The sequence below is a fragment of the Nymphalis io genome, chromosome 26, assembly GCF_905147045.1.
Source record: "Nymphalis io chromosome 26, ilAglIoxx1.1, whole genome shotgun sequence".
Taxonomy (NCBI): domain Eukaryota; kingdom Metazoa; phylum Arthropoda; class Insecta; order Lepidoptera; family Nymphalidae; genus Nymphalis; species Nymphalis io.
Genome location: NC_065913.1, coordinates 2,250,470 through 2,262,609, shown reverse-complemented (window position 1 = coordinate 2,262,609; position 12,140 = coordinate 2,250,470). Strand labels below are relative to the sequence as shown.

General features: G+C 36.9%; 1 protein-coding gene across 1 annotated transcript in view; it reads right to left on the bottom strand.

Moving 5' to 3' along the window:
• Window positions 1–4,244: 4,244 nt before the first annotated feature.
• LOC126778466 (protein enabled) overlaps window positions 4,245–12,140 on the bottom strand; it is a 44,872-nt gene continuing 36,976 nt past the window's right edge. Inside the window, exons 4-15 of the mRNA XM_050502040.1 lie at window positions 11,373–11,528; window positions 10,675–10,790; window positions 10,218–10,404; window positions 9,667–9,761; window positions 8,917–9,028; window positions 8,498–8,548; window positions 8,107–8,307; window positions 7,744–7,947; window positions 7,479–7,581; window positions 6,909–6,994; window positions 5,922–6,042; window positions 4,245–5,054 (exon numbers count right to left, since the gene is read on the bottom strand). Coding sequence (XP_050357997.1) covers window positions 5,026–5,054; window positions 5,922–6,042; window positions 6,909–6,994; window positions 7,479–7,581; window positions 7,744–7,947; window positions 8,107–8,307; window positions 8,498–8,548; window positions 8,917–9,028; window positions 9,667–9,761; window positions 10,218–10,404; window positions 10,675–10,790; window positions 11,373–11,528 — 1,461 coding nt within the window. The 3' untranslated portion in view covers window positions 4,245–5,025. The remainder of the gene's footprint in view (window positions 5,055–5,921; window positions 6,043–6,908; window positions 6,995–7,478; window positions 7,582–7,743; window positions 7,948–8,106; window positions 8,308–8,497; window positions 8,549–8,916; window positions 9,029–9,666; window positions 9,762–10,217; window positions 10,405–10,674; window positions 10,791–11,372; window positions 11,529–12,140) is intronic.

Below are 12,140 nucleotides of genomic sequence, written 5' to 3'. Positions count from 1 at the left end.
TCCGAGTGACTACGAAAACCATCAATTAGTATAAATTGCATTACATACTTCATGTGGTAACCTTAACTAGAGCATCACTTACCACCACGCGTTTACAACATTACCGCCGCATATCAAATATATATAAAAACATTTAAGCCGACAGTTAAATATATTAAAGTTATACAATTATAAAAACATACAATTTTTAATACAGAATCAAAATTTAATCTATATTTTAAAGAACGAAACTTTTATAATCTGTGGAATACATATAAAAAAAATGGCGAACTACAAAGGCTATAGGATCGTGTGATTATAAATACATTTAAACACAGCGGTAATATTTTAAAGCCATTAATTGGATACAACATCCAAATCATGTATTAATAAAAAGAAATTAACCATCTGACAAACAAACATACGATATTTAGAATTAATTACACAAAATTAGTATATAGAGGCGCTAAAAAAGTGCGCGGTAGTGCAACGGCCGATTTAGCGAGGATATATAATATTACTCACAATATATATATATATTTAATTTACAATTAAAAACATCAGCGATTACACGATATAAAATGAACACTTACAAAAAAAAAATCATATAAAATCGCTTAGAGAAAAAGCCTTTACGCAAACACGAAATAAAAAGCTCTCAATGTTAGGCGATTTTAAATATTCATCGAAAATGGCATATATTTTTTTATTTACCTTTAATCATTTATTATATATATGTATATACTATTAATAAATACATAATCTTTGACATAACTGAGACCGATACAAACGAATATTATATAAACGTTACCAACGTAAATTTGGTTAGTTTAATTTTTTTTTTAATACTATATTTATCTTACACGTTATTTTATATATATGTATATACCATTATATATCACTAATGTATGGATTTATGAGTTCGATCGCGTTTGTAAAAATGAAAAAAAAAAAAATACAATATATCGACTTGTGCTCGTTGCAAATTTAAAACGCAAATGTTAAAAAGAATCTCTTACGAGCATATTTATCTTTTACGTTTTAACAAATGGGGGGGGGGGCTACAAAAGTTATATTATATGTTCATTAGCAATTTAGGTAAAAATTTAAACTGTCACTCGTGTCATTGGAATGTGTTACATGAAGGAGTACTTAATTGTATGTCGTACAGAGCATGGAAACATTTAGATAAGAATGAAGTTATTGCTGGTTGCTTTCATCATCTTTATATATTATGAATAGCGTCGGCCATGATCCTTGACCAGAGCGCTCGCTCTGTCTCGCTCGCACGACGCTTTCACTTCACATAAATTGCATATCAATTAATTTTAAATAAATAATAATTATCACATTAATAAAAATCGAACAACGCTCATGTAGAAAAAATGTTTTCGACATTATCGGGCCCCTTGCTACCTGGCAACTAGAGCGAACGCTGCGATCGCTCCTCTCGCTCTATCCCAGGGAAAATTGGAAAAGTTCAAAATACAGGTACGAGAGAAACTCCTTGAAAAAAAAAAAGTATATTTTGTTATTAATTTTATACATCGGTTACGTAATATGATTTTTGCAAGTTTGCGTTTTAAACTCGAAAAAATAAAGAAACAATGTAAATGCAACGTCAGTCATATATAAATCGGAATACAAGTATGCTATATCAGCACCATCAATTAAAAAAAAAACACATCCAAAAAGTTTTTATACGTATCCAAATATGATATAAATAGAGCCGTTGTATTTATTCTGATGTAGATTAGTCAGTGGACGCGGGATACGGTGATAAACAAGGCCGGATTTATTATATGTAGTAATATCATTGGCGCAAATCGTTAAGAAACGCCCCGCCCCCTTTTCGAGCGTGTTTCGATCAAAGGGAAAAAAATCCTTGCAACAAACGGATTGTGCTTTAAACATTATTGAAGCAAATTCACACTTTAAATTTTAAAGTATGAAAAACTAATACATTTTGTTAAAACTTTATAAATATTTACTAAAGTTTAAACAAATGATTCAGATAACGGCTCGGACGCCTAAACAATCTGCATACTCGATCCGGCCCAGTGAATATATGTAGTTCAAATCAATAGAACTTGCACAGAGTAAGTAATAAGTCAAATGTAAATAAACGGATAATATCAAACATTCTCATTCCTTCCTTTAATATAAATTATATTATTTTTGACATATTATATTTTACAAAAAAAGTTAATTTTTCAATTATTGCCGATTTTTTAAAATTTTCATTCGAAAAACGACAGTTTTTGTGTAGAAATTGTTTTTTTTTTTTTTTTTATTTTTTTTTTTGTACCAATTTCTGAACGTAACTTGCTTCGACTTCCGAGTGATACGGTTAGTAAAACAAATAACAAACGGTGTGTATAATTATTAATACGTTTAGTTATTGCTCTGTTATTATATAATAATATTAATGTGTTTTTTAAATTGTTGACTAGTATTTGACACCAACAAAAATCTAAGTATCAGTTAAACACAACGAACATTCACATATATATTAATGTTCCTTAGATGTTGATTAGTTAAATGGTTCTGTCTCACTCTTCCAAATGTGAAATTAATGATGACAGAACGAAAGAAATCAAGGCTGAACTAAACAGCTTTTATATATAAGTAACGCTGTATTGTATTTAAGGAAAATAATATTGTTATGTACGTATTCTATTGAAAAGAACTATATATTATATATATCGCCGGATAATTCTGAATACCGTTAGTTTAATTATAAATTAAAAACACCATAATAATAAACATAACATTATTCACAAATATCCGAAGACATACATCAAAACAATCGATTCATTGATTCCTTTTGTACTATACTGTTTAAAATTATCCTATGGATGCATGAATAAAAAAAAAACATGACGAAAAAAAATAATATTAAAATGTCAATTAAGAAAAAAAAAAAAAACGAACAGTTTTTTTATGGAATGGTATATCAGTCAGTGAATTACTTACAACTAAAATGTGACGTTTATTACAAATATTGACGTAGCCAGGGTTCGGTTTAATACCGATACTATATATAACAAACCCCCCTCTTACTAAAAATAAATTTAGAAGAAATGTTTTATTTTAAGGTTAAAATATTTTACACTCTTATCACGCATACAGAATTACACTTACAAAAAAAAATGCAATAAATACTTTTTTTTGGGAATTAAACGACCACTTGCTAGCCATACCATTTTAACTAAAAAAAAAAAAAAAAAACCGCCGAGTTCCTTTCTCTCATTCTTCTCAGATCAGACCATATTCATTTCCGGTCCGGTGATAGTTTAACCTTGACAATATCAATAAGTGTAATTCTACTACATCGTATAAATATATCTTGTAAGCACTGAAAATCAATAAGTTGAAAAATTAATTTAAAAAAAAAAAATTGATACAAATTTCTCTCGTCAAAATAATATAGAGATTTAAATGTCAGAATAGAAACAAAATGGCTACGCCAACGTTTACAAGTCGATGACATTCAAAAGTTATTTCTGACTTGTACTTGAATTTAAAATCTTCATTACTTGTGATACAATTACATTTCTGTCGGATGAAATTAACAAGTTTTAGAGGCGCCATTTAGCACTTAAATCTAGTTTGGCCTATATCAGCGAAAATGGATGAAGCTTAAAACAATGCGTGCCAAACCGAGTATATCCTCGTAAATACTGCTTTAAATAACGTTTTTAATTAGAACTTAAGGCGATAAAAACTAAATTACTATGTATGAAAATTTGTGTAGGAAACATTAAAAAAAATCTACTGTATGACACTCTTGATAGTCATTCTTATATTTATTAAATTCATGGAAGACAATTTACTGCGAAATCCAACCTGAGTAAGAAAAAAATATACATTAATTTCATCCGACGAGCTTAAAGAGAATCGCTTTAAATACATTCACATGTAAAGTACTTACTCCTCTAAATTGTCGGTTAATACCAACACAGATTACATAAAAAAAAATATTTAACACAGACCAATGATAAAAAAAAATGTATGTAAAAGCATTTTTCTTATATCTTCTGTGTTGCCATTGCCGTATTTAGTCAATAAATACAATAATAATACTAGATATAACTTGACACTAGTTGATTATAACACATATTTTTTTATTTAGACAACTATCGATTTCTGAACGAATAGAAAAATAATACTTTCGTTAGTATTGAGAAAAAAAAATACAAAAGGATTAGAAAATACAATATATATATATTATATATATAGAAGACAATATAAATGCCTTTTTAAAGTGAAAATTATAAATATTCAGAAAATATTCGTTCAGAAATCAATAGGAATCCTATTAATTGTATATCGTCTTAAAATCTACGTACACGGTAATACATATCCGAATAAATATTTTTTTTAAGTATAAAATTAAAAAAAACACAACTTGCTTTATGCTTCATTTACTCGTGCGCAAACTATTCCTTACAAAGAAATCGTCGCCATGAATGAAATTACCAGATTCATATGGCAGCACTATCGTTGTTTCTCTATACTGGCAACTCTAAATATCAATCACAATACTCAGACGACACTGGTGAACGGATGATTTATAAATACGAGAAAAAAATATCAAAATCCAATATTGGGGCACAAGCATTTAGCTTCTAGGATCTCGATTTTCTAGTTATTATTTACTTAAGACATTGTATTTTTAATCTGTAGTCTATGATTGATATTTCATAGACTATTCATTAAAGTTTACCGTTTATGTGTCCGTCTGTCTGTCACAGCCGTTTATTTAGAGAATCAGAATTTTTGGAACGAAATTTGTGTTTTTTTTCATGGATTGCCTGTCTTTTGATTCAAAGTAGTTTTAAGTCGATATACGACCTATTTTTTTCATTTCTCTGTCATTTTTGTAACAATTTCAGTATAAATGAGCATATATATAACATGTTTCCGGTATATTGTAACTTCACATACAAACTTGGTGTTATACAATTCAACATACGTATGGACAGGTGGTTTCTTTGTATATGTATATAAAATCGTTCACCGGTGGTGTCTGCGCCGACTAGCTTACCTGCGGGCGAACTCCACCTTTATAGCTGAAATAATAAAGACTATATTAATTAAAATAATAATTAATTCCAATTGAAGGAGTAATAATATATATAAATAATTCTTGGATTTACATATTCCATGCGATTTGCTAATAAACTCTGCTATATTATACATTACCAAAAGTCCTTGATAATAAATCTTTATTTAAAATACAACATTTATAATAATGTCCTCCAGACCGATTTCGGCCACGGCGGCCAATCTCAAGAGAGATTAGCCAACTATGCAGGAGATATTATAGTGCACAAGTGTGTGTGCAAACAGAGGTGCATTCTCTCTTCCCTCACTCTCATAATCGGATGGGACGGCAATCCGACATAACCAGAAAGAGTTCAGGCGCAAAACCAACAACTTTACGTGCTTTCCGAGGCACGGGATTGTACACACTTCCAACATCCAGATTCCGAGCTGCTACTGAGAATTTTCTGACAGAAAAACCCAATAACTTTTTATTGGCCCACTTGGGAATTGAACCCAGGACCTCCTGGTCTGCGGCTTTACATCAATTCACTAGACCAACGAGGCAGTCAAGCAACATTATACCACTATACAACCTATATCCACTTTTATTTTACTTCCAAAAGTCCAATAATAAATTCTCTAACATTCAAAAGCCATTATTTCCTGAATTGTTAATGAACACCTTTGATAATAATTCAAGATCAACAAATGATAACACTTCAATTCAATGTCAAAATAGTTTATCTGTCTCCCGTGATTACAACGGACTGTACTTTGGACTTCCACACAATGATGTTAGATTAAAAAAAAATATTATTTTACATATACAGCAGGTACCGGTTTCTTAATGCTTTATGAAAAGCTTATCAAGTATAAGGCAGTGCACTAACCGTCGAGTATCTCCCGCTTCATCTGCCCCACTTGCGTGCGTATCTCGCGCATCACGTCCTGCTTGAAGCTCTCCCAGTCGGCGGCGCTCGCGCAGCCGTTGTCGTTGCCGCCGTTCACTTGCTGTGGAGTGGGGGATTTATTTAATTACTAAATTGTGACAGTAACAGTAATAGCCTGTTAATATCCCACTGCTGGGCTAAGGCCTCCTCTCCCTTTTGAGGAGAAGGTTTGGAGCTTATTCCAAGACGCTGCTCCAATGCTGGTTGGTAGAATACACATGTGGCAGAATTTCGATGAAATTAGACGCATGCAGGTATCCTCACGATGTTTTGCTTCACCGTCAAGTAAGAGATGAATTATAAACACAAATTAAGCACATGAAAATTCAGTGGTGCTTGCCCGGATTTGAACCCACGATCATCGGTTAAGATTCACGCGTTCTAACCACTAGGCCGTCTCGACTTTCATAAATTGTAAATCAATCATAATATTGAGTCATTTAATATACTATTTTTGCTTGTAGTTAAACAGTTCACAGATGGTCCACCGCTGGGCCAAAAATATAGGATATTCTATACGTGTGATGGATATTCCTCTTTGTCAATACTCCGTTAATAAACCATGATTCAACGTACATTGGCTTAAATTTAAGAGAAAGTTACAAATTTATTTATTTATCATTTATTTGCATAAATTTTTAAATTCATCGATAAATATTTCTGGTAATGTTACATACATTGATAATATTACTGTAAAAAAAGTCAAGATCACGATTTATTTCTCCAAGATTTTATATAATTATAGGTTATGCTATGGAGCTTAGGAGTGGTTGGTACAAGTGCAATGGTGGTAGGCATCCTTTCAAGATATCTTGCAAGAAGACGTGCAAGACCAATTTTTAATCCAAGGATACAAAGGGCAATAAACAAGAGACTGTCAAGGATGAGAAGTCCTAATGGAGGTACTGTTAACAGGGTGTGATGTACCTTGAGGATGGTCTCCTCGCTGGCGGACCCGAAGCGCTTGCGAGCGGCGCGCGGGGACTGCGACGGCGCCGCGCACTCCGCGCTCGCTGTAACACGCACACACGTCAGGTAACTCACACTACTATCGCGTTAAACAATCGCATCTCAATGTCAAATAAAAATCAATTGCAGGCATATTTCTCGTGAACCAGAAATTCAATTTAATTATTTAATAAATATATATACAGTAACAGTAGCAGCCTGTGAATGTCCCACTGCTGGCCTAGGCCTTCTCTCCCTTTTTGAGGAGAAGGTATGGAGCTTATTCCCCCACGCTGCGCTAATGCGGGTTGGTGGAACACACATGTGGCAGAATTTTAGTTAAATTAGACACATGCAGGTTTCTTCACGATGTTTTCCTTCACCGTATAGCACGAGATGAATTATAATCACAAATTAAGCACATGAAAATTCAGGCGTGCTTGCCCGGATTTGAACCCACGATCACCGGTTAACATTCACGCGTTCTTACCACTGGGCCATCTCGGCTTAAATATATATAACGTAAATTAATATAAGATTAAAACATACGTGTATTGCCGTTACACGCGGCGGGCAGTCGGTGCGGCAGTGTCGCGGAACGCTCCCAGGACTTCATAGGCGTGGAGCTGGCCGAACTCTCCGTCGACGATTCCTGAAAAAAGACATGCATCAGGGGTGTAATGTGTGTAATATCAGTAACATTAAAGATGTTCAATTTGAAATAGGAACGTTGCAACACAGCATGTTTTATTGTACAAACTCTACTATATGATACAGAATTCTGTCTGAGCGGCAAAGTAACGTGACGCCTCACCTCGTTCCGGTCGAGGTGCGCGAGGTGCGCGCGGCGCCGCGCCAGCGTGCGCTGCATCTCGTGCATCATGCAGTGCAGGTTGCCGCGCGCGCCGCCCGCCGCCTCGCCCGCGCCGCCCGCGCCGCCCGCGCCCCCCGCGCCCCCCGCGCCGCCCGGCGGGGACGCCTCGCCCGCGCCCGCCGACGACTGCTGCTGCTGCTGCTGCTGGCATAGTGTCTACATTACACACCTTTAATATTGGTTTTGGGTCATACTTAAAAAGAGTAGGTAGTTATTTATTAACCGATTTCATAAAAGGTGGAATCTCTGTTTCCTCATTTGTTTTATTAAACGATTATATATTGAATTAAGTCACACGCGTACCTTAGCTTGTCTTTTCAGCCTGGCCTGCTGGAGCTGCGCGGCGAGTCCCGTGGGATCCGCGGCGGGGGGCTGAGGTGGAGGCGGCGGGGGCGGGGGCCCGGCGGGCGACGGCGCAACGGGTGCCTGCTGCTGCGGTTGCGGCTGAGGTGGTGGCGGAGGTGGCGGGGCGGGTGCCTGCACTGGAGGTGCCACTGGCTGTTGCTGAAACATTATGGCAATAATGGTAATTTGTATGGACTGTTTCGTGATGTTTCCTATATCGTTCAACTCAATACTGTCCACATATAAATATGTTACATATATTCTCTAGTCAATATAATTATAGCTAACTATTTCCAAACTTAATATCAACAATACATTTCTATGTATCTTTCAAATATTATGTATTTACCATTGGTGGCGGTTGAGGAGCCGCCGGTGGAGTGGGCGGTGCTATCGGACCCTGCAAAACATATACAGATTAACTTTAATATTTTTCTTTAAGAATAAGTTATTTTTTGGAATTAAATACTGATTAGCTTAAATATTCAAAATTTTCCGCTCCTAATGATTGTAGGCTATGTGGTATATGTATATGACTGCCTTCTGGAAATACCACCCTCACCCAGCACAACACCCTCATCCCGAGAAGGATGGATGTTCGTAGGAGCCAGTCGAAGATAATATTCCACAGAATTGGACCGAAAATCGAACCCGGACAAGTCGCCTATCGCCTTCCTCCCGGAGGTTTACCTCCAACAGAGAAGCTTGAACCCCAAGGACACTTATCCCCTCCCCCTAAGCTAGTAATACGTGCGACGCTGTGCGTACGTTGGCGGGCGCGGGCGGCGCGGGCGGCGCGGGCAGGTTCTGGTGCGGCGGCACGGGGGGCGGCGCCGGCGCGCCCGCCGCCGACAGCGACATGTTGGGCGCCATGGGCGCGCTGCGGGGAACGGGCGTTGCGATCAGTGTGGCCAATTCGCACTAGTACCATTTTAAAATTATATTCATTTATATATTTTTTTTTATAGAATAGGAAGGCGGACGAGCATATGGGTCACCCTGATGGTAATTGGTCCCCAACGCCCATAGACATTGGCATTGTAAGAAACGTTAACCATCGCTTACATCACCAATGCGCCACCAACCTTGGGAACTAAGATGTTATGTCCCTTGTGCCTGTAATTACACTGGCTCACTCACCCTTCAAACCGGAACACAACAATACGAAGTACTGCCGTTTTGCGGTAGAATATCTGATCAGTGGGTGGTACCTACCCAGACGAGCTTGCACAAAGCTCTCCCACCAGTAAATTATTGCAGAATTGTAAATAAATCTTATGTGCGAGTTATATTATAATTTTTATAACCTTAGATCTTTGGTAGTTGACGGACGAATGGGTTTTTTAATGTTTGATCGTATCGGTATGATTTTTATGACTGCATATAATATAGAAATGGCCCCCCCGTAAAGTAAGGGCGGTAAGATGGTGGCGCAATTGATGTAATTCCTGGGAGGGTAATGACTAGTGGTGGTAGATAGTTGGAGTATGAGGCAGGTGGTAGGGTAGCGGCGGTCACCTGTTGGTGCGGTGGTGGCCGTGCGGCGCGGGCGCGTGCGGCAGCGTGTGCACGCCGTGCGGCGGCGGCGCGGGCGCGGCGCTGGCGGCGGTCGGCTGCAACGGTGCAACGATACGGTTACGTTCTTATTTCTAATATTAAGAGTAAATATTCTATGTAACTCAAAGTGCATTTCAGACTCGGATAGGCTCTAAAGTCTAAACTATTTATAATTTAAGTTATTAAAAAACAAACATTAATAAATAATATTAATGGCCCATGTACAATCTCAGCAACCATTCTTTTTTTATGTATTTTTTTAGGAGTTCACTCCTGTGAGCTTAAACATACAAAAAAAAAAACAATATGAACGGTTTAAGATTATTATTATAAGTTCATATGGAAAGGAAAGAATGTTCTTCCAGAACTATATTTAGAGGAAGCATCCACTCATAGTGCAGACTAGCTTTACAAAAAAATAGTGCGTAGTGTGTGTGTGTGTGTGTGTGTGTGTGTGTTACACTGACACACTCTCAAACTAAATGATAGAAAACCGCTTCAAATCCACTTACGACCACTCCAGAATGATGATGGTGTGGCGCATGATACTGGCTCGGCTGCTGGTGGAGCTGCTGGTGCTGCTGAATTGGTTGGTGCTGCTGGATTGGCTGGTGCTGCTGGATTGGCTGATGCTGCTGATGGTGGGGCGCGTGGTACTGCGGCTGTTGCAGTATCGCTGCGTCTTCACGTGTCATCGTTCTGAAAGACATTACATTATTTACGTTAAATATATACTTACTTCTACTTGGTGCAAGCTCGTCTGGATATATACCACCCACACATACTCTACGGGCAAACGGCAGTACTTTCATTTTAAACATTATATAATTTTATAATCGGATTTTAACCGCGATCATATCGTTTTCTCTTTAATTATATTACGAAGCGGTTTTCCAATCAGCTCGTGGATTTGACAGGAGTATATCGCGTTCAGACAGACATACTTTGTTTTATAACATGTGGTGGTACCTGTAGCCCATGTCCTCATCGTAGTGGGTGTTATTGTGACCGTTGTACGGCACGGGTGGGTTCGGGGGCTGCGGGGGCGGCGGGGCTGTGTTGTTGACGACTTTATTCGCTAGAATCTGTAAACATATAAATCTCATATCACGATGGAGTCTATTAATATAATAATAAATTTCAAACTTTACATTTATTTATTTTCTTAAACAAAATTATTCAAAAGAATTACTAAATTTCGCTTAATTCAATAAAACAAACTAAACTTATAATATAATAATATATTTTAATTAAACAAACTTATGTTTATAAGTAATTGATATTTTACACTTTTACAAAGTTGCACAAAATAGCCATCTATTATAAATTCAATATAAAAATCAATAGTATAAATAATGCCAGGATTTTAACTACCGAATATTCTGTTTCCGTTTCGGATCACAAATTCGTCCGTGTATATTAAAAAATATAAAGAAATAAAGTATGACCTAATTTTGTCTCAAAGTCATTGCTTTCGAGCGAGTATCGTTCATTTGTTTATTTTTGTCTGTCAATAAAAACGGTGTTCGTGTTTTATTGTGACAAATCGATTGCAAGCTTTGGACGCTGTCATGGCGGGGACGCACGTCACACTTGCATATTAACTGGCTTTCTATGTAACTAATACATTAAACAGCTCGACATATCTATAATGTTTTCGTTTATACCTCCAATGTGTGCATCATGGCTCTCGCAAAGCTATCGGCGTCCTCCCGACAGGAGAAGTTCAGCCCGTACACATGGCGCGCGTCGCGCCACTGGTGGAAGGTAGCCGTCGCCTGATTGTACTTGAGGCCGCGGACGATACCGCAGTTTATAACAACCTGAAATATTTAATTATTCGGATGCGATCAAAATGATTGATACAGATATGATATATAGAATGTATAAGACTAATCTAAATCATTGGTAGGTAGCCCACTCATCAGATATTCTACCGCAAAGCAGCAGTACTTGGTACTGTTGTGTTCCGGTTTGAAGGGTGAGTGAGCCAGTGAAATTACAGGCACAAGTGACGTCGCATTGACAACGGAGGCGATAGTTAACATTTCTTACAACGTCTATGGGCATTGGGGACCACTTACTATACTATATAAAAAAAATATATTTTTGTTCATTAATCGTTGATTCCAACACAGGAACACGAATAGAAAAACCTATATTCCTAATAGGACATGTAATTTACATATACAGAAACCACGAGTACATTTAATATAAAAAAAAAAAAACTACGAGCGGCGGCTGATAAGTTCGCGGCCTAAGTTAGTTAACGATGACTAATTAGCTCGTTAGTCCAATCAATAGTTGCGGCACTCACTTTACTAGTATAAAAAAGAACCTCTAATCATATGTACTCGGTTAGACGCTGTAGAGGCCATCATGGCCGACAGCAAATTGTTAGAAAAAAAAGTATATACTCGTTATTAAACTAACTG